General features: G+C 44.6%; 1 protein-coding gene across 1 annotated transcript in view; it reads left to right on the top strand.

Annotated features, from left to right (window-relative positions):
- Positions 1-20,526, top strand: part of LOC135241493 (synaptotagmin-7-like) — a 176,904-nt gene extending 156,378 nt beyond the window's left edge. The window contains exons 7-12 of the mRNA XM_064311963.1: positions 1,190-1,298; positions 6,259-6,526; positions 7,570-7,739; positions 8,039-8,153; positions 10,472-10,671; positions 12,739-20,526. Of these exons, the coding sequence (XP_064168033.1) occupies positions 1,190-1,298; positions 6,259-6,526; positions 7,570-7,739; positions 8,039-8,153; positions 10,472-10,671; positions 12,739-12,843 (967 nt within the window). The 3' untranslated portion in view covers positions 12,844-20,526. The remainder of the gene's footprint in view (positions 1-1,189; positions 1,299-6,258; positions 6,527-7,569; positions 7,740-8,038; positions 8,154-10,471; positions 10,672-12,738) is intronic.
- Positions 20,527-26,375: the final 5,849 nt, after the last annotated feature.

The raw sequence follows: 26,375 nt of genomic DNA, 5'->3' as shown, positions 1-26,375 counted from the left end.
CATAAATTTAAATGGTGGTAGTGAAAATGAAGAAAAAATGCAGTGGGTAGCACTGTCGCCTCACAGCAAGAAGGTCCTGGATTCAATCCCCTGCCTGGGCCTTTCTGTGTGTGCTCCCCATGTCCACGTGGGTTTCCTCTGGGTACTCCAGTTTCCTCCCACAGTCCAAAACATGCAGGTAGGCTAACTGGGGACTCTGAATTGCCCATAGGTATGTGTGTGAGTGAATGGTGCGTGTGCCCTGCAATAGATTGGTGCCCTGTCCAGGGCGTATTCTTCCTTCTCGCCCAATGTATGCTGGGATAGGCTCCAGCACCCCCCGCGACCCTGACCAGGATGAGCGGGTATAGATAATGGATGGATGTGTGCATAACTCCTCTCCTCCTTTAGTTTAGTCTTCCTTGTTTTCAGTCAATCTGGCAACGCTGCAGCTTTTCGGAACAGTCGTCCATTTCTGAACGGGTGAGCAGTGTTCTGTTTCAGAGCAGTTTTTTTTTTCTGAGCAGGCTTTTATTTCAGAAGATGCCATTTTAAGTTCAGCGCCTCTGTTGCCCATAAACTGACACTGTATCGCCGTGCTGAAAGCTAACATACACGGATCCATGAGACTGAAATTATGCTTTTTCCCAGCATCTTCTCACGGGGTTTCTGATTGACAGCCTCTTGATGACAGCACGTTCTTAGCATCGGTGCTCAGTCAAGGCAGCCAATCAAAATGCTGTCGGTGTGGCCAACATACACTAGTAATTCCCATCATGCATCCTGTTCAGAATGTATTCAGTGGTCTGAGTGGATTGCGGTTCTGTGTGCGAGCAGGGAAGGATTCCTCCCACTTCAAACTTTATGGAAAGATCCTTCTTCGGAACTTGACGCGCAAAGAGTCGGAGCTGGCGTAAAAAATGAAACTCCCGGATCCCAGGTGTTGTCTTTCAGTTCCCGTTCGCGGTTTTCAGGTCAAAAGCCCAAGCCCAGGTTTTCAGGTTGAGTGCCTGTGTGCTGGTCTCAGGCACGATACCTGGGCAGATCCAGGTGCACCTTGCCTGGGTTCTACTGGGTCTCAAGCTCACAGGGCGGGAGAAGCCTGGCGTTCTCTGCCCCGCCCCTGCAACCCCATTGGCTGAGGTCGAGCCGCACCGTCTCCTTTCGGCCGGTTGGCTGCGCTGAGTGACCCTGTGCTCTGTCCTCGCAGGGCCGGGGGTAATAAACCGGGGAACAGTCCCAAGGGCCATCCGCCTGATGCTGACGGGCACTCCTCCGTATCCGACCTGGCGAACTCGCTCACCAGCGAGATGGTTATGGTAAGCGTTCCTGCTCGTCAATTAATTTACCCATCAGGTATCCATTCATCATCTCAGGTATCCATTCATCATCTCAGTTATCCATTCATCATCTCAGTTACCATCCATCCATCCCCTCAGTTATCTATTCATCATCTCAGGTATCCATCCATCATCTCAGTTATCCATTCATCATCTCAGTTATCCATCCATCATCTCAGTTATCCATTCATCATCACAGTTATCCATCCATCATCTCAGTTATCCATTCATCATCTCAGTTATCCATTCATCATCTGTTACCATTCATCATCTCAGTTACCATCTATTCATCCCCTCAGTTATCCATCCTCTGTTAGTTATCCATCCTATTCATCCCCCTGTCAATTTTCAATTCCCCCTGTCAGTTATCAGTTCCACCTGTGAGTTATCATCCCCGTGTCAGTTATCAATTCCCCTGTCAGTTATTCACCCACCTGTCAGTTATCAATTCCACCTGTGGGTTATTGTCCACCTGTCAGTTATCAATTCCACCTGTGAGTTATCCATTCCACTGTCAGTTATTCATTCCCCTGTCAGTTATCAATTCCACCTGTGAGTTATCATTCCCCTGTCAGTTTCAATTCCCCCTGTCAGTAATCAGTTCCACCTGTGAGTTATCCATCCCTGTGTCAGTTATCACTTCCCCTGTCAGTTATTCTTCCCCTGTCAGTTATCCATTCCCCATCAGTTATTCATCCCCCTGTCAGTTGTTCATATCTTAATCAGTTTTCAATTCTCGCAGTCTGTTATCCATTCATCCTCTTTGTATCACTTCATTCACATTTTTCTTGTCAGTTATCCACTCTCCCTGTCAGTTATTCTTGTATCTGTTGATCCATATTTCTGACCTGTCAGGTATCAAGTTATCTGACCAGGGTCAAATTCTTATTCAAAATCCTGTAACTCTTCAGATGGTGGTAAAATGTGAAAAATTCTAGCACTCTGCTGAAAACTGATTTTCTTTTCTGATTTTAAAGGGTTCCAGTATTTCAAATAACCCTTGACAGAAACCACATAAACAGGGCTTGGATTCAATCAAAAGCCATCCCTAACTTTAACAGACAAATGAAAGAAAGCAAGTTTTCCTTATTACTCTAGCTCAGTGATTGTTAGCATGAACCTGCCTAATTGCATTTTAAGAAGAAACTGTAGGCTGTTTTTACTTAATTTTAAATGACAGTTAAGAAACACATTTTTTTATTGTCTGCTGATGCTCCAAGAAACTATGCCAAAGTGTCCGAAAGGTCTTTTAAGTTCACAAACAGCTCCCTCTCCAAAACCCAATCATTAGCATAATTACACCGTGACATAAATAATACTGACAAGAAGCTGTGTAGCCAAGTGTAAGCAAGCAGTAATTAGCCAGCCTACAATTAACTCTTTTAATTGTTGCTAAGTTTGAGAAGGTAATTTTCTTCCTGGTAGATTCACTTAAACATACGCGTGGATTTAGCCAACAGAGCCAAACATCTTCTAGAACTGCAAAAACATTGTCCAGTGTAGGCCAAAATTAACTTCAGTCTGAATGCAGTCCACCACAAACCATTCCTTACAGAAACAAAATACGCTGAAACATTTGTATTTTCCCATATAATGTGAAGTGTTGCAATGTCTTATCCTGATATTGATATACTGTATATTTCTGTTATAAGGGCTAAGAAATATGAATTGGATATCAGACCTGGGTCAAATACATTTTTGTTTTGGATTCAAAAAACTTTTCTGAGCTCTATTGATTTTTTGCAGCATTTTATACAGCTTCCTTGTGAAACTCCACCCACTTCTGGTTTATGCCACACCCACTTTAGGTTATATCGTAATACAAATACAGATACAAATACAGGATCTTGCTCCACCCCTTACCCCTTAAATCTTTGGCTCCTGGCTCCTGTGGCCTGCCCACCTGGAGGTCGGCCACAATGCTGTGACCAACACAAAAGGTTTGATAGAAAACCCAAACGAGGCTGGGGCAAGGAGAGGGACTGCGGTAACCGCTCATGGTTTGCGTTTAGGATTTCTATGTCAAGCACTCCAAAAATAGCTGGAGAAAGCAATCACATCTCAAAAATCTCTGCTCAAACTTTGCATCTTTTGTGAAATGAAAACACACACACACACACGTGAGGGTGTGTGTCCCTCTCCATTAGAGACGGTAGATAAGATCCCCTCATTAGGTTGAGGCCTGGAGGAAGATGTGGGCCAGAAAGAGCTGCTGGTGTGTGCGGAACTCTTATTTTCATCCCCATCCCTCCTTCCCAGCCCCCTTCTAACCCAATCAGGCCTGAAAGAGGATGAGAGAGAGGGAGAGGGTCTACGCGGACAACACAGGGCGGGGATAATAAGCACCAAAGGTCTAGGGAGCCAACCTTGGGCCATGCCCTCTCTCTTTCCCTTTCTCTGCCGTTCCCTCTCTCCATCTCTATGTCGCTCTCTCTGTCTCTCGCTCACTCCATCTCTATGCCGCTCTCTCGGTCTCTCCCTCTCTCAATTTCAGTACACACACACACACACACTCACAGAACCCATATAAAAATGACGGACATCAGGCATCATAACACATTGCTCAGCCCACACCATGTCTTCTATTCTGGCAGGCAGAGGCGTTTTGAGCCGCCACCTCTGTTTAGGAAGCCTACTCGCCTCAAAGAATTTTTACATTCTGAAAAGTTTTGAAGCTGATTAATTTGTGCGGCGAATCTGAGGAATTTGTTTAAAAAAATCTCTGATGAAGAGGTACTTGAGGCTCTGTCTTCCTCTGTCTCTCTCTTTCTCTTTCTCCTTCTCTCCCTCCCTCCTCCTCTCTCTGTACGGTTAGGCAGTGATAAAGCTGCTGGGAGGCAAAGGAGATGCACTTTATCTGTGATCTTGTGCCTTTTAAAGAATTAGCCTGATAATTAAACTGCTCCACTTTCGATAAAAACATTGTGAAATTCCTGTCTGCCACCCCCCTCCCCTTCCCCTTCACTCAGCAGAATCCGAAGTTTAAAAAAAGCTTCTGGGTATGTGAAAGGATCATGCTGGTAAGGATTTGAGCCCAGATATTGCATAATGACCCCGTAACAGGGTAGGTGATACGGGCATTCTAATTGGCCCCAGAAGAGAAATCTAATGTGTCTGGTTGTCAGTGTTCAAACTGGCCTAGATTTCGGCATTCAAGATGGCTCCTGGCTCAGATAGCTCCTCTGCATTGCAAAGGAATGTGCTTACCATGGTGCTCTGTATATACTTCCTATTTCTGATGTTCGCGTCCATAGGTTTTATGCGAATTCATATCTATCACTGCCTCACTTGATGAGGGAAGTTTGTATGTTTTCCCCAGCTAATGGGCCTATTTCACGTCGAACGTTCTCAGAACGGAAGTAAACAAATGCTGTATATCAGCTCTTCTGGTCTGAGATAACTTTACTTGCAAAAATGGCGCCATGAACACGAATATGCTCCTTCTTTAAAGGGAATACCAATGTCGAACACATCAGGACTGAAGTGAAATAGGCCTATTGGTCTATGGATATTTACTTATAAAAATATATGGCTTTCAATATAGTAGTGTCCAGAGCTCCCAGCCATGGTCCAATGCAGTGGACTGACTGAACCACGGAGATTAGTATACACAAACCAGATGGTCAGCTCCTGTTTGGCTACAGGAGGTTCTGGTTAATCACGAGTTTCTGGTGCTTTTGTGTTGCTCAGAAGAGGCACTGAACTGGAATGTTTCACCCTCAACCTTGGGGAGACGGAACTTTCAACGCTAAGACTGTGGAGTATCTTGGTTTGTTTATAGCATCTGCACTTAAACTCCTCCACGCTTAGTTAATTTAGTTTCTCCTCTCTCCTCCCCCACATTTGCCAAATCAGGGCTGTTCTGTACAGCCTGCATTTGTGTTGTAGTCCTTTGCGTCAGTCCAACAGATGTAGATCCTGGTGGCAGTAGAGCAAAGTTATTATCCTTCAGCATTACGCTGAATTTCTGTACTCCTCTGAAACTGGTTCTTACGAGATTTTCATCCCAGTGTTACAACTTCTATGCTTTCAGGTGCCTCTGACTCATGGAGAACAGAATAATTGGAGATCCACAAGGAACTCATATTCATCTGGCTGGTTTTTACGTAATGACCATGTTTGCTGAGGATACATTTACTGCTCCATGCACATAATAGTTTTAAAAAAGTATATATATTATATACTTTAATCAGGCCAAAATAATTGGCCTGATCAATAGTTGTAAAACGTTTTAAATTTAGTGACAATGACAACCTTTTGTTTCAAAAAAGCATTCATTTTTACCATTTGATGACTAACACTGACACTTTGTCCAGAAGGTTTCAGATCAAAGCTTTCTGAGTGTTCTTTATGATGGCCTTGAGAGCACAGGAACTTAGTCCCAGCACAGGAGAGATGTAGCCCTTCATTGTAATGCAGTACAGCGTCAATGCGGCCAAAGATGATGGAGAAACTAACAAGATGCCCATTACAACGGCAGTGAATGGAAAACAGTGTCGTATTTCCCAGAGTGGAGTATGAGAAGGAAATTAATGGATGTGCGTTGAGACTAAACAGTCTTGATATATGAATATTTACATGAGTATTCAAGCACAGCAAAGGCATTAAGTGAAATTATCTTGAGAGCTAGCTCAAAAGCAAACAGCCAATCGAGCTGCCTAAGTCTATTTGCCAGTTGTGTAAGAAACTGTGACAGCGTGAACAAACTGGTGAAGTTTTCTTAATCCTACGAGGAAACACGCCAAACAATTGTTAAACCTTCTTCTTAAACATTCAACAGCACACACATCCTGTAGGTGACGTGGACGGAAAGTCCTAGAGCTTGCATCTCTCATCCTGGCCTCCCACTCTCTGCTGCAGCCAGTGTCACTATCTCAGCGTCTGTGCAGCCAATAGCAGGGTTGAGTTCGACCTAATGCCTCATCATCTCACACCTCAGCTGTCTCCAGGCTCTGATGACGACGACCAGGAAGGCCCCATCAGTGAGAAGTTGGGCCGCATCCAGTTTAGCGTGGGCTACAACTTCCATGAGTCCACCCTCACCGTGAAGATCCTGAAGGGCCAGGACCTCCCCGCCAAAGACTTCTCTGGAACCTCCGACCCCTTTGTCAAGATCTACCTGCTGCCAGACAAGAAGCACAAGTTGGAGACTAAAGTAAAGAGGAAGAACCTCAACCCGCACTGGAACGAGACGTTCCTGTTCGAAGGTCAGTGTGTTGATGACATCAGCTTCCTCTCCCTCTCCTCTTCCTCTCTTTCTCTCTGTTCAAATCATTGGGGATGGTCAAGTGTACAAGCAGAGCAGTATTCTAAGAAGGATACACAAAGCATGTGAAGTATTAATATTTAATGTGTATATGTGACATATTTATGCAAATACAAACATGGATAGGCTAACATACCAATAATTATTTTATTTCTGTGCAGTATAAGCTCTGTGTAGTGTAAGCTCTGTGCTGTGTAAACTGTGCAGTGTAAGCTCTGTGCAGTGTAAACTTTATAAAGTGTAAGGTCTGTACAATGTAAGCTCTGTGCTGTATATGCTCTGTGCAGTATAAATTCTGTGCAGTGTAAACTCTGTGCAGTGTAAATTCTGTGCAATGTAAGCTGTATGCAGTGTAAGCTCTGTGCTGTGTATACTTTGTGAGGGAATGGACTCCTCATTTATAAAACATTACGCTTATCCAGCCTTTTTAGGCTGCCATTGATTTTGATGGATGTTGCAGATGGAGCCCAAAATTGAATTTTAGCTCTGTTAAACTGTATTTCTGTTTTCCACTTTTTCTTCTGTCCCTTCTTCTATTTTTTTTGTTGTTGCTCTTTTCCTTCCTGGCAGATTCAGCAGCCTGCGTGAATTCATCTTATTTCCACACCTGCTGATAGAAATATGCGCCACATTGCACTGTAGTCTGCCAGTGCGTGCACAATGGACAGGGTGGCCACGACGTCCTGTTTTAAATTCACAGATGGTTTCTGCGAGGTGACCACGTTCGTGGTCCGGTACTGCCATTCGCGTCCCTGCCATCTGTCCCTCTCGCTCTTTCACTTTGCCTCTCGCTCTTCCTGCAGTTTCACTTTTTCAGGAACTTGTTTTGTTCAATTTTAACGAACAACTGTATTTGGTGCATATTTCTGTGTTACTTAAAAGGCTGTCTGTTTGTGTATCTGTGTGTCTCTCTGTCCCTCTGCTTCTCTCTCTCTCTCTGCTTCTCTCTCTATGTCTCTCTATGTCTCTCTCTCTCTCTGGCAGGATTCCCATATGAGAAGGTGGTTCAGCGCACGCTGTACCTGCAGGTTCTGGATTACGACCGCTTCAGCCGTAACGACCCCATCGGGGAGGTGTCCATCCCGCTCAACAAGGTGGACCTGGCACACATGCAGCCCTTCTGGAAGGATCTCAAGCCCTGCAGCGATGGCAGCGTAAGGAGGGTGGGGCCGGGCGGGGCCTGGGTGGGGCCTGGGCAGGGGGTGTGGCCATGGCTATGAATAACTGTTACAATATTAGTATTGTACCTCATCTGACCTGTGTTTTGTAGTTGTTCCAGTGACCTTCAGTATGCACTTATTGTACGTCGCCCCAGATAAAAGCGTCTGCCAAATAAGTGTAATGTAATGGGGCAGAGTTAGACTGGGCGGGGCTCTTCGGCAGAAAGGCGGAGCCAGGCAGGGGTGGGCGGGGAAGGTGCGCACGCTGAGGGTCTTTCCTATTTTCACCACAGGGGCGGCGTGGGGACCTGCTGGTGTCCCTCTGCTACAACCCTTCAGCCAACACCATCACTGTGAACATCATCAAAGCACGCAACCTTAAAGCCATGGACATCGGCGGAACGTCAGGTACTGTGTCTGCTGATCTGCCATGTTCTAAGGGTCCTTCGCCCATTCAACGGACTGCATGTTCACCAATGGACTGCACGTTCACCGGTAGACTGTGTGTTCACCGATGGACTGCACGTTCACCAGTAGACTGTGTGTTCACCAATGGACTGCACGTTCACCAGTAGACTGTGTGTTCACCAATGGACTGCACGTTCACCAGTAGACTGTGTGTTCACCAGTGGACTGTATGTTCAGCTGTAGACTGCATGTTCACCAGTGGACTGTATGTTCAGCTGTAGACTGCATGTTCACCAGTGGACTGTATGTTCAGCTGTAGACTGCATGTTCACCAGTGGACTGTATGTTCACCAGTGGACTGCACATTCACCAGTGGACTGTATGTTCACCAGTGGAATGCACATTCACCAGTGGACTGTATGTTCTCAGTAGACTGTATGTTCACTTGTGGACTGCATGTTCACCAGTGGACTATATGTTCACAGTAGACTGTATGTTCACTAGTGGACTGCATGTTCACCAGTGGACTACACATTCACCAGTGGACTGTATGTTCTGCTGTAGACTGCATGTTCACCAGTGGACTGTATGTTCACAAAATGGACTGCACGTTCAGCAGTGGACTGCACATGGAAGCAGCAATGGAAGTTTACGAGCTCTGTGCCCTGCCAAGTCTTTGCCAAAGACCATGTTCTGTCTTCAGGTCTGCTTGCGTGTCTCCTGTCCACACACACATGACCTTCAGCACATGCAAAACCTATTGGCACACAGAAAAATAATAACAAATTTAACGATTGGTACAAAACAAATACCGTAACCGATGATTTGTCATGTTACTTGTTTTGCGTGTGCTACAAAGGGTTCTATCCAATCGCTTATTTTATCCATTCTTGTCTCTTCGGTCTTTGACTGACCCAGAAATCGACTGAGGTCCACCATCTTTCCCTTAACCTATATAACAGAACCACTATAATTTAGAAATACAAACGCTGCAGTTGATTCAGTTGCATCCTTTATTTCATGAAAATAGGTTCGCAATATATGGTTCTCGTAACCCAACATGTGTTTACTCCAAGCAACTTTTCCGGATAGCAGGGGATGTTGTGTCTCCCCATCGCTGTAGACTGTTCCCAGCTCATCTGCAGGAGCTTGTTTTTACAAAATACAACTAGGGGAAGTTTGAGTAAGAGCATAATGGCTGAAGATGTATTCCATCCTGGGAAGATTTTATATTTTTTCTTTCATTTATACAAGCTTATGCAAATCAAGCGTACAGGCAAAGTGGGGCTTCAACAAAGAGGGGAGAAAAAGTATTAAGAAACGAAGAACAACAAAACACTTTAGCCCTACAATCTGCAGTTTAAAAAAAATTTCATTAGGAGTTCATAGCACACAGTAGTTCACAATGAAGCTGAGGAACTGGCTTTTGAATTATAAAAGCATTTTTTTCCGTTTATAATTGACATCTGTGTCCCTCAGGTAGGGGTGGTGGTGAGGTTCATGCAGTTCATTCTATGCACTTCAGAATAAGAATAAGAGACTATGTTTTGATTTATGAAAACATTTAGCTTCTGTTTGGAACTTGATTTGACTGTTTGTTTACCTCAGCAAGCCTGTTGTGGCTATATAACATACAGGTCATTGTTTGTTAAATAAAGCTTCCGAGTGAAATCTCACCCACTTTCAGTTTTTATCCGAATACAAATACTAATACAAATTATTGTGTTGGTTGACCAAATACAAGTACAAATGGTGCCACCTCCCTCCACCCCTAATATACACACACCTACACCACAGACACATGCACACATACACATAGACACATGAACACACAAACAAACACACACACACACACACACACACACACACAGTAGCCCAATTTGCAGCACCAGTGAAAAAAAGAAGGTACAGTAATTATAACATTCCATACACTTTTCTAAACTGGCCAAACTAAATTCCTTTCTCACAAGTGACCCACGACTGGTCCATATAATTGTTAAAGAACTGAAATCAGAAAAATCATATTATCAGTTGTGCACCTGCTGGATTTCATACCTTTACCCTAGTCTTAGAGAGCTGCAGGGTCAATTATATCTTTTGAATACAGCTTTCTCACCTCACCTGGTTTCTCTGGTCCGGTCACAAATTTTAGAGTTGAAAGTAAAAAAAAAAATTTTAAAAATCCAAACAAAAAACAGCAGATCCTGCAGCTCTCCAAGGCTTTGCTCTCGGGTTGCCCGCTACACCACTGTGATGACCCTGCCCGGTGCCACACTGCCCCCTGCAGGCGGGCTGAGCGTCTCTCCCCTCTCCCTCAGACCCGTACGTGAAGCTGTGGCTGATGCACAAAGACAAGCGGATAGAGAAGAAGAAGACGGTGACGATGAAGCGCTGCCTCAACCCCGTCTTCAACGAGTCCTTCCCCTTCGACGTCCCCGCCCACGTGCTGCGGGAGACCACCATCATCATCACCGTCATGGACAAGGACAGGCTGAGCCGCAACGACGTCATCGGCAAGGTACCGCCCGCCGGCCCGCCCCCCAGCCGGGCTGGAAACTGTTGACTGACACTGACTGACTGCAACTATGACAGAATGATCACCTGACTCTGAGTGCAGCTATGACAGACTGATCACCTGACTCTGAGTGCAGCTATGACAGACTGACCACCTGTCTCTGACTGCAACTATGACAGACTGATCACCTGACTGTGAGTGCAACTATGACAGACTGATCGCCTGTCTCTGACTGCAGCTATGACAGACTGATCACCTGACTCTGACTGCAACTATGCCAGACTGATCACCTGACTCTGACTGCAACTATGACTGACTGATCACCTGACTCTGACTGCAGCTATGACAGACTGATCACCTGACTCTAACTGCAACTATCAGAGACGAACCACCTCTCTCCGACAGCAACTACAGCAGATTGATAATCTCTCTAAGGTTTTTTACTGCATCTTATTTATTTGAATCTTTGGCATGAGCCAAAGCAAAATTTGTGAGAGTCAAAGCAGAAAAAAAGGAAAACAGTGATTAAAACTACAATATTATTTATTTGGCTGCACAATACAGCCATCTGATAATTAGTGAAAAGCAAGAAGAAAGAGAGAAACACGACACCAAGAAAAGGGGGCGAGGCAGTTGATAGCTAAATTAACTCTGGCCCAATGATGCCAGGAAATACCCAGCATCCCTGGCTGCGGCTATGAACGATCATCTGGTTTCTCTGACTGATATTCTGACAAAAATAAATGGAAATATCTGGAAGCAGCAGTCATTGATGTATTTGCAAATATGTTGTGAAGTGTTATGCTATTTTTCTACTGATGTGGTTACTATATTTCTTACAATAGACTGCGGTTTGCTCTATTTCTGTCTAAGAGAGCCTGATTCACAATCTGACTTGACTTGTACTAACTTTGAAATCTGTTTGGAAAAATTTGCTTTACAAGATAAATGGTATCCATGTGGAATTTTTTATTTAATTTAAATTTATCAAAAGCCACAAGGAGATAGAGGAAACTCACTGCTTTGTGATCGGTGAAAGCCTGTCTTATTCTATCTATGTCAACATTTATCTGGTTTTCTTCCTTGATAAACCAACAGTGCACCAAATATGAACAAATCTGCCAACACTGTTGGTGTTCAGTTTTTTAAAATCTCTTAACTCTGCGGTTCCCAAAGGTGGTCTTGGGGCCCTCCTGGATCAATTCGAGATGACTAAACGTTCTTCCGTATTTTTCCTTACTTACACAATTTCGTTTTTGCGTTGCTTTTAATTGTTTTAATTCCTCAATGTACATTAGGTGTCTAATTATGAACAATTAACAGGTTGTTACAATTCAGGGCTTATAGTTGTGGTGAAAACACACTTGCCAAGAAGGAGGATAACATGGTGGACACCATTTGGACCAGTTTAAAAACATGATGCACTCGCCATGTGCATGTTCTTCAAAATCTGTTTTTGGGTTGACCTCAAGTTACCTTCAATGCACACTGGTGCCTTCTTGTGGACCAGCTGGTTAATTGCAGCTACCTGAATGTTGGGTGGTAAATTTGGAATAGTTGTCATTAATTAGTATTTGCCACTGTTTTTGCTGTCCACTGCCATTACTCCCTTGTCATTATGTGTTACCTTAAGACTTTGCTTAATTGTTGTGATTGAGGGATCTCCCTTTTCTGAGGACTTCAAAGCAGTAGAGAGACATCCACACCATATTTCTCCCAAAAATGCTCATATGCAGTACATTTTTTGTCAGCTGCATCTAAGTATACAGCAGCCAGCACAATATCATCTTCTCTCTCCCTGTGTGTATTTCACTAATTCAGGTCAAGCCATTTATTAATTTGTATTTTCAATTTGTAATTTGTACTTATATTTTTTTGCAGGGGTGGTTAGTATTTACATCTCTTATCATGTGTTATTGTCATGGCTACTGTTGTATGCCTGTCCACAGATAGCTATGTGAAAGTAACATTTGCTCCTTCTCCCCCTCTCTCCCATTCTCTGTCTCTCCTTCTCTCTCTCCTCCACTCCCTCTCTCTCCTTCTCTGTCTCTCTCTCTCTCTCTCTCTCAGATATATCTTTCCTGGAAGAGTGGTCCAGCAGAAGTGAAGCACTGGAAGGATATGATAGGCCGCCCTCGCACCGCAGTGGCCCAGTGGCACGCCCTGAAAGCCTAATAGCCCCACCAACCTGCCCCCAACGGCCCCTCGCCCCATCCCTCTACACCGCCTCTCCCACACCTCCTGGCACTCCCCATCCCCTCGACACTGATCCACCCCCCCCCCCCACCCCCCCACCTCCCGGCACCCCCCTTATGCACAAGACTGCCCTGCTGCCAGGCTGTGAAACACGGGTACAATTAGCCATTCACAGGGTTCTCTGTCTCTCAGTCCTCCTTTCTTATTTTGCCCCTTTTTCTGTCTGCTTCTGCTTTCTGGGTCACCACCACTTCCCCTGTTCTTGTCTGCCTGCTCCTGCCTGCCATGTTTTCTCCTTCTGGGGACCTGCCACAGTCTCACCTTGTGGGGACTGGCCATGTTTTCTGCTTGTGGGAACCTGCCACAATCTCTCCTTGTGGGGACCTGACGTGGCCTCTCCTTGTGGGGACCTGCCACAGTCTCTCCTAGTGGGGACCTGCCACGGTCTCTCCTTGTGCAGACCTGCCACAGTCTCTCCTAGTGGGGACCTGTCATGGCCTCTCATTGTTGGGACCTGCCATGTTCTCCCTCGCAGCCTTCCCCTGGTCCTGAGCTGGGGGGCCCTGCCACAGTCGGTTCTGCCACGGGCCATGCAGTATTGACAGTCACTCCCTTCCCTCACCCAGACATCCCATCAGGCCAGAGAGAACCCCACAGCACATTGACCTAGTCCTACTTAATCTTAAAATAAACAGGCATGTCCCATAGGATGCTTTTTTAAAGGGGGTACGAGTGCTAAGGCCTTGGTTACCCTCAGCTTCGGGTGTGTTTATGCGCGCCCTGGTCAGGTGTGTTGTGTCTCAATCTGGGGTTTCTTCCCTGACCCCCCTCCCCCCACCCGACATCATCTCTCCTCCTCCCCTCCTTTATTTTTGGAGTCCCCCTGCCTGCTAGGCCCACCTCATGGCTTTTCTCCCTCTCCACCCTGCGCTCTCTTTCTCTCTGGCTCCACGTTCAGACAGAATGTTCTGGAAACGCCCAGCGCCAGTGGTGACCGACCTGGAGATGAAAACAACCGTAAACTGGGACTCATTTTCTGGACTAAGATCTGACGCTTTCACCCCTCTTTTTTTGGTTGTCCCTCTGTGTCTGGCACAATAGTAGTGAATTCTCCCCCTGGTCAGTATCCCTCTCTTGTTGTTTGTGTGTGTTCTGTGGGTGCTGTGCTGTAACTCCAACAAAGTAGTGTTTTAAAAAGAAAAAATAAGAAAAAAACAAAAAAGCAACCAAATGGAAGGATCTGGAACACAAGGAAAGGACAGACTTTGTCTTAGATGGATGGCTCCTCACCAGCGATGGAAATGAAGGCTCTGCGATGGAGGAAAAGTGGGAAAAAGAGTGATAAACGGGAAAGATTAATTGATGTCATTTCTTTCTTTTTTGAAAAGAAACTGAAGAAACCAATCAAAAAGTTCTTCCATATAAGTGAAAAAATGCCTGTTTTCTGAGTGACGTCATGCGTGTGTGTGTGTTTGCGTGAGTGAATGCTTGTATATGTGTATAGTATGAGTGTGTGTGCATGTGCGTGTGTACAGAATGTGTGTGTGTGTGTGCATGTGTATGTATAGTAAATATGTGTGTCTGTGTGTGTGTGTAAGAGAAAGAGAGAGAGAGAGAGTGTGTGTGTATATGCATGTGTGTGTACTGTGTATGTGCATACATGTGTGTGTGGTTATAGCATATTTGTGCATAGTATGTGTGCTTGTGTGCGCAAGTGTGTGTGTGTATTTTGTGTGCGTATATGTGCATGCGTGCGTGCATGGTCGTGTGTCCGTGTGTGTGAGTGTGTGAGCGAGTGAGTGAGTGTGTATGTATGTGTGTGGGTGTGTGTGATTGTGTGTGAGTGAATGTGTGTGTGAATGAGTGCAAGTGGGTGCGTGTGTATATGTGTGTGTATTCATGCTCACGTGTATAGACCTGATGGGCTCCTCTTGTCACTGTAGTGGGTATAGCTTGGCTAGTTCACTAGTGAAGCACAGTAAAGGTCCTGTAAAGTGATGGTTTCGTAGTCTGGCGACACAACCCTCAAATTAATAAAAAAATAACAACGTTGCACTTGGCTGGGGGTCGAGTTCACCTTTTGCTGACTGGTACCGCGTTTGCCTATGAAATCTTCAGGATGAGTGAGAGGCCTGGGTTCAAATCCCACCTCGGACTCAGGCAAACTAACTCGGAACACCACCAATCTGCAGTTCTCTCCTGATCTGTCTGTTCTGATGAGAGAAAAAACAGTTTTTAGGAAATTCATAGCAAATTTTCAAAGGAGGAGTCTAGGGGTGGGATCTAGATGAGATGGAGTGGTCTGGCAGGGGGCGGGATCTGGATGAGATGGCGTGGTCTGGCAGGGAGCGGGATCTGGATGAGATGGAGTGGTCTGGCAGGGGGCGGGATCTGGATGAGATGGCGTGGTCTGGCAGGGAGCGGGATCTGGATGAGATGGCGTGGTCTTGGGGGGTGTAGTCTGACTCTTTTGTGTAGGCTACACTGTTTCTGTCCTCTCCCACAGTGGCCAGCATGCCTGCGCTGAAGGTCAACAGAAAGCCCATCAGGCGCACGTGTAACGGTGATGTCATAATGAGGACACTGGAATCTGCAGTGCAGATGTTCCAGAAGGATGACAGTAATGGCTGGAGGTATCCTTATCCGCAGGGCCCTGTGAGCTGTGCTGCCGTAATGGTGGCATCTCCAATGTGCAGCTGTCGAGATGGATTTGCATCCGCGCCGTTCGACTGCTGCTGTCCGGATACCGTGGAACTGCTGAGCGCAATTACTGCTCCATCACCGCGGATGCAACAGGGGAAATCTTGGCTGCGCAGCATTGCATTAATAGTGGGAATCGCGGTTAGGATGTGTAATTGCGCTGTGTCGAAGGGCCGTTATGACTGTACCGCCCGCAGTTGATGAGGGTAGCGTGACTGGGGAATTTGTGAGGGACCTTGTGGCGCCACCGCGTGCCGCCGTCCCATTAAACCGTCAGAGCGCTCTTATCGTACCCAAAATATGTCATTTTGGGGGAAGCGGCTCTCGCTGAATATAGAAAGGGAGACAGCCACAAGGCTCTTGGCTGTTGCAGAGGGGGACTCCAAACTCGACAAGTAATCAGGGTGATGCACCCGTACTGACTGAGCCTGGAGTTGTTTGTCCCTAATTTATTCTGGAAGTTGACGCCATCTGGACTGGCCAAAGCATTAATGACTTATGGTAATGTTTTTATTGTTTCCCTCATTCAGGTTACTTGATTGCGTTGTGATGATGTTACCTGAATATTTACCAACAGTATATAAAGTGAGTTGATCAGGTTAACTGTGGTGAAAAGGTCGTTGGCTGTTTATGCTAGAAAAGGGTGTTATTGTACCAAACTGACATTTGTTACTTCAGTCTGCTGTTATACTATTCTACGAATAGTCCTTCATAAGAGCTATATATCACCTTCATAAGTACAACATCTTCATATTGCATTACATTATTACACATTTCATTACAGGCATTTAGAAGATGCTCTTATCCAGAGCGACTTACACAACATTATCACTTAGCATTTACATTGCATTCATTTATACAGCTGGATAGATACTGAAGCAATGCGGGTTAAGTACCTTGTTCAAGGATACAACGGCAGTGTCCTATCCAAGAATCGAACCAGCAACCTTTAGGTTACAAGCGCTTTTCCATACCCATTATACTACACTGCAGCCCATAGTAATTCCTATGAAGTACTTTGAAAGTGCTATGTTCTGCTTATAAAGGAGTTATGAAGCTCTTCTTTTAATATAGGTGCCCAACATGGGGTTGTACATATCTGGTTCCCATCCAGAGTCGTTCAGTCATCCCTACTGCCCCATCGAGAGAGGAAGACACCCGTCGTTCTCCTCACTTTCCACACCACAGACCACAGCTAAGCTCACACAGAGTGGAGTCCGACAAAGACCTACCATATGCGGCTTTGGTATGCAGGGCACAGGTGCCCGTTTAACCAGCAGGGGCTGCTAGTGAGCGATGAAACGCGAGTCCATGACTAGCTGATCCCTCCCGTAGCCCGTAGATAGCATGTCTTGTTGCCCTTCAGTTACTTTTTCAAGAGCTTCTGTATCTGTCTAATAGTTTGCTACTGAGAACTAGATGCAGCACTCTAATTGTGGTCTGACAATGGCATTGTACTGTATTGCATAATATATTCATTAAGTATCAGCTGTATATCTACTTTAGTACACTGTGTAGATTTAGATTTAGGCTGGTGTCCTTTTTAAAACTAAGCATATTCTAGATTACATTTAACTGCATTAAATGTAAAAGTTTTTACATTTAAATCTTATTGCCTTTTTCTCCAAGGTGTTACACAACCTTGATGAAGGGTATTTTGTTTACTTGACAAATTTAAATATTTTTCTGTGAATATTTTTCTCAAGGTCATATATGAAGATAAGAAAGAGAAGAGGTCCTAACATTAATCCCTGGGGGACACCTCTGAGACCACTCTGCTGAGATGTGATCCCTTTTATTACTACTATTTATGTTCAGCAGAATTCTTAAAAACAAAAATATATACCATAAATGTGATATATACCATAAATCTCATGACGCCTTCAGCAAAGTTCTGGAGACGGATCATTTGTCAGGCAAGATCCCCTCTGCAAAAACCCTGTTTCTAATGACAGATTCCAAAATGATCCATCAAAATGAAAGATAAGCTAAGAGACTTGCAGTGTCCTGGATCAGTTTGACCAACTTTCTTGTGTATTGATATAGTACTTCTACATTTTTTAATCATCTGGTGGTGCTCCAGTTTCTAGGATTTACATAAAAATGACTGTAAACTGCCCAAGATGGCCTATTCTGCAGTCTATGCCTTTGGGGCTTGTTCATTTCTTTCTTCTCATTCGTGACCCCCATATCTCAGGTTATTCTGAAAACCTTTTCATTTAGAGAAGTATTGTATTTAACTTTATGTACGATGTATCACGTATAAGCCCAGATGAAGCTTTTAACGAATTGAGTGTTGAGTTGCATCCACAATGCCATTGTAACGCGGGCATTTTAATCCAGAATATGTGTATTTTTTTAAAGAGAGGTCAATGGAACATTGCTACTCGGCTTCAGTGCGCTGTGAGTTATTTTTCAGCTTTGCGCACCCAGCAGAGTCACGCGGCGGCTAATGACGTCGCTGTGAAATCTCTGTGAAGGTGTCGCCGTGGGTACACGCTCACCGCCCACTACGAGCCAAATTCTGCTCGCGGGTTTTTCTGCGGTCCTGTCGTCACGCAGTCACGCCGTCGTTACCCGTGACTAAAAAGCTTCTTTATTACGAAAAGGGCACGTCGCTTTTAAAAAAAAACGTTCCCCAGAATAGACCTTGCTCTCGTCTCCATTTTTATTTTGTCCCTCCTCTGTTTTTTTCCCTCTGTTTCTTTCTCATTTTGTAAAATGAGCTGCCATTTCATTAAATGTAGCAATTCACTGTTTACATTGGTACAGTGCGTGTTTAAAAAGTGTTTTTTTTTTCTCCTGTAGAAATAGGAATGTTTTTCCTGTTTTCAGTACCTTGTGTGCCCTTTCATCACAAGGAGCACCCTAATGAGTCATCTTCCATTGCGTTTCATGAGATTTGTGAATATACTGGGGGCAATCTTTGACCTTTGCTCCATTCAGAATCTTTCGTCTTTTATCTGTCTTTAGTCTGTGCTTGTGGACTTGGTAAAACCAAACAAAAAAGGGCAAGCAACCCATTGTACACATGAAATACATATCCTGCAAATACATATTTCAAATGTGTGTCATAATACTGAACACTGCCCACCCCATCTGCTTTGCTGCTCCATGCCTTTTCCTCCACCCTTCTTAGTCTGACACTTTCCATCTCACATCACTCTCTCTCTTCCTCTTTCAGCATCACTCTTTCTTTTTCCCCATCTGTCTCTTTCCCTGTATTCCAGAGGCCGCCTGTCAGTTTCAGGAAGCGCGAGGTGTAGGCGCGACGTTTGGGGAAATTGTTGCCGTCCTTTTCTTGCTCAGAGCTTTACCTTTCAGAATTTAGGCCGTAAACTTAGGGTCGGATTAGTGCTTGTGTTTAGGGTTTAGAGCTAGGGTATATGGGTTTAGGGTTAGGGTATAGGCCTAGTTTTGGATTAATCCATTGTAAAACAACACTCAGGGGTCTGGTGAGAGAGAGGGGATGAGAGGGTGAGAGAAAACGTGAGAGAGAGACCGTGTGTGTGTGTGTCTGTGTGTGGTGTGTGCATGTGATATGTGTTTGTGCGTGATGTGTGTGTGTTTGTGTGCGAGTGTGCGATGTGTATGTGTGCATGTGTCTGTGTGGGTCTGTGTGTGTGTGGTGTATGTGTGTGCGAGTGTGTGGTATGTGTGTGTGTGTGCATGTGTGCATGTGTTTGTATGATGTGTGTAGGTGTGGTGTGTGTGTGTGTGTGTTCATGTGGGAGTGTGGACCCACCCACCCAACTAGATTCTGCCTCCCCTAAATTGACCCTTTCCTTGTTTCAAACGCTTTGTGTCTAACTAACCTGACTCCTCCCAATTGGGGTTCAAGAAAGATTTATTTATTGTATAATAATAATAATAATAATAATAATAATAATAATAATGATAATTGCATTATTATTAGAGTATAAGAGTAATAATAATTTTAAGTTTACATGTGAATGTTGGTTTATGTGAATGTGTGTGCTTGGTGTTTGTTTCTCTGCAGCACAGATGGACCTTGTTCTGTTCCAACTGAAACTTTATTCTGTACATATTATTGGGGGGGGTGTGGGAGGGGGGTTGGGGAATTAATATTTATTGTACATACTGAGTTTTGATTTGTCGCTTTAAATGACAAAGACAATAACAAGGATGCTGAGGACGCTGGTGGTGCCCATGGTAACGTGCCCTACCTGAAAGAGGGTCTTTGTTAAATGTATTTTTGTTGGTGATGGTACGGGAGTTTGGAAGAGGGGACAGTTTTGGGAGAAGCGGGGATTTGCCTGCACCCACTCGTTCAGCACTGTCCCACACAGAAACAGAATATACTGCAATATATATTTTAAATGAAATATATTAGATTAGAAAACATATTGCAAAATTTCACAATATATGGGCAAGTATACAAAATATATCTGCCTTTATATATTTGAATACAGATATACAATACATTGCTGTGGATATATATTTGTCATGATATTTTGCAAAAGGTCTGCATATTGCCACCATATAGTTTATTATTGTACAATGTATTGCAGTATGTCCTATTTCTGTAAGGGGTGGGTCCAACTATAATGAAATTCAAGGCGGAGCTAACTTAGATTGAACTTTGACCCTGTACAAACAATATGGCATCTTTGAGAAACCAACAGATGGGATTAACAAATCAGTAACTATGAGACAGCATTAGTGCTAAATAGAGATAAACCCGTACGGAATTCTACGGGATCGCCCGGCAACGGGCGGTGCTGGCTCCGGTTACGTGGGCGGGGCTCCAGTGCTGCAGGGTTGAGTGGGTGGGGTTGTCTCCTGGTCTCCCCTGCCATAACCTGTCTCTGAGGGCTGGGCACTCAGTCCTGATCTCTGGGCGCAAGTGCCCACGGCATGCTGGCTGAGAGGACTCCGATACCATCCCACGCAAAGGGTCTGGCCCTTAACTGACACAATAAACTGAAGCCTTTTCTCAGATATCTGACTGACTGATTGATTTTTGTTTCGCCATTTCCTTGTTCTGTTCGCCCTTTCCCAATCCCTACGCCCCAGGGAGATCCTTCGGTAGAGCGAGGACCTTCGGTTCCTGGACTTGTATATCCCTTACCCCAACTGGCCTGATGATGAGCAGAGAGGTCAAAAGAATCAAAGGCACCCATAATGTATGAAAGATGTTAAGCACTGAAAGTGCTAGCTCAAATGACATTAGTCGCTTTTCCACCACATGGTACCGGCTCAACTCGACTCGACTCTACTCAACTTTTTTGGTTTTCCATTGGGCAAAAGTTGTGGATAGTACCTGGTACTGTTTTTGGTATCACCTCCGTCAAGGTTCCAAGCGAGCTGAGGCGATACCAAAGGTGACGTGAAAACACTGCAGACCACTGGTTGGTCAGAGAGAATCGTCAATAGAATCAGAGTCGTCTCGTCGTCTGAGCTCTGATGTAGGATTTCCCAAACTCTCCTGTTTTTTTCAGCAATCTTTTGTCTTGCTGCCTTCACCCTCTTCTGAAACAAAATTTGTCTCCTTGCTGTGACAAACAGCTACATACCGAGAATCAAGAACACCATCCCTTCGATATCCTCCATTGTTCCTGTGTGTGTCGCGTTGAAGATGACGTCACGGCAGTTTGCGGCGTTGCTATGACGACCAGCTACATTTACAGGGGTACTATCTGCACTGGAAAACAAAGTACCTGGTACCAAAAGCGATTAGAGTTGAGTCGAGTTGAGCCGGTACCATGTGGTGGAAAAGCGGCTTTTGACACTGTTGTGCTAATAAGCTATGGGCCACTGAGAAGCTGAGAGCTTCTGGCTGTGGGGTGGGAAATTCTCCAGGTTAGACCCTTTATCAGCCACCCCTGTAACACTAATAACCTTACAGTACTGTGAGTCTGACCAGGTTAACCTTACAGTACTATGAGTCTGACCAGCTTAACCTTACAGTACTATGAGCCTGACCAGGTTAACCTTACAGTACTGTGAGTCTGACCAGGTTAACCTTACAGTACTATGAGTCTGACCAGCTTAACCTTACAGTACTATGAGCCTGACCAGGTTAACCTTACAGTACTATGAGTGAACAGGTTAACCTTACAGTACTATGAGCCTGACCAGGTTAATCTTACAGTACTATGAGTCTGACCAGCTTAACCTTACAGTACTATGAGTCTGACCAGCTTAACCTTACAGTACTATGAGCCTGACCAGGTTAACCTTACAGTACTATAAGTGAACAGGTTAACCTTACAGTCCTATGGGCCTGACCAGTTTAATGTTAGAGCAGTGTGAGCTCACTGGTTCAGTGTGACAGTGAAAGCAGCCGTACTGAGGGGACCCAGCACTGGCTCTTGCACCGCGGCGCCTCTTGCTTTTGCCTGCATGCGCCGCGGCTCCTCCCAGTTCTCCATATGCTCTGAGAGGGCGTATCTGGCAGGGATCCCGGCCGACCGCGGCCTTCTGCTCTCACAGCAGTCGAACCCGAGCGGGGCCGGGCGTCATCCCCACGCCGGACACCTAGCCAAGCCGCCCGAGGAGCAACATTTTCACACGCGGCCACCTGGACGATGCCCTCTACCTTACCTTTCCTCAAAAAATTGCCTAAAAAGGTACAAACGCTTGTCACTGTGGTGGTACCTTATAGGTACGTATAATCGTACCCCTAGCCAGTGATACACATTTGGTTTGTACCTTTTTTTGCTTGTAAAAGGCACTTCTTAGTACCCAAATAGAACATTATTGTACTTTCATGGTACATTTTGGGAAATTTGTTCTTTAAAGAACAAAGACGTACCTCCATTGTACCTTTATTTCTGAGGGTGTAAATTACATCCTTAAATGGTATTAACCTACGTTCCTGTGAATTAGCTGGAACCAAGCTCCTGTGGTTGAAAGAAGCTCATTTTACACTGAAATCTTTCACAAGGTTTTTAAAATTCCACCATTATTGTGAGACCGTAAAGAGAAAGGCTGTTCCTCAAAGTAAAAAAAAAGCTTTTTATCTCAGAGAATTAAAAAATGAAATTGAAATTAAAATGTATAGCCACGCAAAGCAAAACTAAAAGCATCCAGCCCGTGGGATAATCAGATATGTGCAAAGCCGTCCGTGAGCTGGGCGCAGCGTCAGTAATTCAGTAAAGTTTTGCCGTTTGTAATTCTGTTTGAGAATCGAGCTTGACTTTTGCTGGAGTTCAAGCATTAAAATTCATAAAATGCATAGGCGCCCATGCATGAACCAGCGTTATTAACTTATAAAATAAACCCTGGAACACATGGCCCGACTGAATATCAGTTGGGATTCCTTCTGTTTTGAAGATTGAGCTGGGGTGTTATTTTTTCCAATCACAATTTTGTCAAGGTGCAGTCAGTCTTTCCGCGTGCCGTTCCTTCAGGCCAAGTCTGAGTAAATTGAAGGTGGCAAAGTAGGCAAGCGGATTGCTGTGTGAGGTATTGTGTATTCATAGTAGCCACCATGCTTGGGACTGTTAAATATGAAAGGACAGGGGTCAGTGACTCAATCCATCTCTGCTCAGTCTTCTCAGTGTTTGCCTGTGTACTACAGCCCTTGCTGCTAGACTGACCAATGCTAATCAAGACTGGCGTGATGAAGTGCATGGTAGGTTCTACGCTGAGAAGAAGCAAATAAACTCACCTGACTATTCAGTAACGCACAGGGCCGGCCCTAGGATTTTGGTTCCGGGGGGTAGGGGGGTGTTATTGGATTTCGTCGAGCAGGGGGGTGGTTCGCTTGGTAAAATTCTTCTTACATTACATGGTTATGAAATGTTTGGCTGCCATTCCATTTAAAATTAATACCGCTAGTTCCGCGATAGGGGATGAATAACGTAATTGCGAAAATAAGGTTATTTACCTTAGATAAAAATTTGATCGTGTGGCCCCCCCTCCTAGTCGTGTGCCCCCCCCAGCGGTTGTGGCCCTAAACTACCGCATAGACCGTTTATGCCACGGGCCGGCCCTGGTAACACATGTGAAACCATTCATCTCAAGTATTATGATGCCCTGAAATGTGGGGACTATTTATAAAAAGTTATTTCTTGGTGAAAAAACATATAAAAGATGCCCTTTAGTGCGTATGCTGTGTGATGAGTGTGTGTGTGTGTGTGTGTGTGTGAAAATATATTTTAAAATATATTTGGAAGGTGTCCATATTCAGTATATTTTCCTATTTATGTAAATATACTACATGGCCAAAAGTATGTGGACACCTAACATCCAACATCTCATCCAAAATTATGAACATTAATATGAGGCTGGTCCACCCTTTGCTGCTATAAACAATCTGCACCCTTCTGAGACAGTTTTATACTAGAGTTTGAAACTTTGATGCAGGGATTTACTTCCATTCAGCCAGAAGAACAGCACTGAGGTCGGGCACTGATTGGGTAATGGCTCGCAGTTGGCTTTCCAATTGACCCCAAAGGTGTTTGGATGGGGTTGAGGTCACGGCTCTGTGCGGACCAGTCAAGTTCTGCCAGACCGTACTTGACAAAACCAGTTCTATATGGACCTCCCTATGTGCCAAGGGGCATTGTCATGCTGAAACACAAAAGGGCCTTCCCCAAACTGTTGGGGAACGACGGAATCATCTAGAATGTGATTGTATGCTGTAGCATTGAAATTTGCCTTCACTGGAACTAAGGAGCCTAGCTCTGTTCAGATACTTCTGGTCATATGGTGTATATTCCCGCTGAAGAGACTGCAGATTGCATTACATGGTGACTCAGCGAGGCTGTTAGCATTAGCACTGCTGCTCAGTGACCTCCATGTAAAAGGGACTTTTCATTATTGGCGGTATGAACCCGCAGTATTCCGTACCCAGCATCACGATCTCTGCTCGCTTTAATTCATTATCCTTATTAATGAAAGGTTGCTTCACTTCAAGTGGCAGATCTTGGCAATATACAATCTGTCAAATAGGAGGCAAAGGTTAATTATTTGCACCAGAAAATCAACTGACTGTTTGCATCTGTATTAAATCAGATTCCACGAGACATCTGTGAAGCCATGTGGAATCAGATTGAGCACGTAGATAAACAGTAGTGTGCATTCATCTGACTAGCTTAACCATGCCAAAAAAGAAATATAAATATAATATATTGTTAAATGTAGTACATCCCCCCCCTAAATGTATTCCTTTAAGAAATATTCAAGTTAATATTTTGTAAAAGCACTAATTTTGGCCTTGGACTGCATCATTATACCACGTTTAAGAGGAATATGTCTTTATGACGGACTCAAAGTGGGGGGAGTTGGGGGCGGGGGGGGGGGGTATTGACCAAAACCAGACCTGAAGAAGCATTTCAGGTGGTTTTAAATTTTCATTGCCATATAGATCCACATAGAACATGAATCTGCAGAGCTGCTGATTAGTCAGGAAAGAGACATACTGTACCACAGCCTTGGTACTAGACTAGGCTCAAACTGTTTTTATGTGTCACATAAACCCCTATATCCCTGTAAATTACTGTTCTTTTCCTTCCATCTCCCATCTCTCTCTCTCTCTCTCTCTTTCACTCACTCAAATTCAAATAAGCTTTATTGACATGACGTGTATATACACATACATTTTGCTAAAGCGTAGGTACAACAGACAATAAATATATGTACAGAATACAACTTTGTGTATGTGCATGTTAGCTGGTGTAATGTAAATTAGGTGAAACAGTGAATATATATAATTTAACAATAATTAAGAAAAGTATACAAAAAATTATTAAAAAATAAAAAGGTGATTGTGACACTCTCTCTCTCTTTCTCTCTCCCTCTCATTCTCGCTTTGATTCTCAATTTCAATTTCAAGTTGCATTTTTGGCAGGACGACTACAGTCAGGTTGCCAAAGCAACACATATATTGTAATAAACAGAAACATTGAACCCACATGTACAACATTCAGCAAGCATGATGCACAACACTATAATAATAATAATAACAGCAACAACAATATTATCTCTCTATATCAATTTATCAATCATTTCTCTCTCTTTTTGTTTGTTCTGCTTTTTGTCCTTTTAGTTTTTCTTCTCTCGTTTCTGTTGTCTCTGAGAGATGCAGAACAGTTCTGAACCGGAACACAGGAGCCTGGTGCAATGTGGTGTCTGTTTGTCCGTCCGTCCGTCCTTCCTTCCATCCATCCCTCCATCCCTCCCTCCCTCCCTCCCTCGACCGACCGACCGACCGACCGACCGACCGACCGTGAGCCACTTCTGCCGCTCTTTCAAGCTGTTATTGGTGCTCGGCGCGTGACTCACAAAACAGGTGGGCGGGAAACGCGTCCGCCGCCTTTGTGTGTCTCCTTTCCCCCTCGCCCCGCTTCTTCCACCCGGCGATAGATTTTTCTAGAAAACGATCTGCGGTTAAACGAGGACCCTGGCTGAGTGCGTAAGGCACGGGAGACGGAGACTCATCAGGTGAACTCTCCTTCTGCTTTTCCGCCTCTCAGCGCGTCCTTTCATCGCTCGTTCCGTCTCTCCCGTACGTTTTTTCCTCTCCTCCCACACACTGCCTCTCCCTCTCCCTCACGCCAGCTGTGCGCCGGTAACGTGCGGTATGACGGGGCCCTTTAAACTCGGCCCCGGGGCCCACCTGCGTAGGCCGGTTACTGTGGCAGCCGTCTCTATTTAAAACATGCGCTTACGTGCTTCCAGAAGTTTTTTCTTTCGAGGCATAGTTTCACTCTCTGGATTTTTTTTTGTTTTTTTTTTTGGTATTAGTGTGTGTTCTAGATTGGATAGGATATTGCCAGAACTTTCTTCAAAGTTTCTGATGACCTCCCAGATTTACAATGGCTGGTATGAGGGCTTTGTGA

This window comes from Anguilla rostrata, chromosome 16, assembly GCF_018555375.3.
Source record: "Anguilla rostrata isolate EN2019 chromosome 16, ASM1855537v3, whole genome shotgun sequence".
Taxonomy (NCBI): Eukaryota; Metazoa; Chordata; class Actinopteri; order Anguilliformes; family Anguillidae; genus Anguilla; species Anguilla rostrata.
This window is presented reverse-complemented; position numbering and strand designations above follow the sequence as displayed.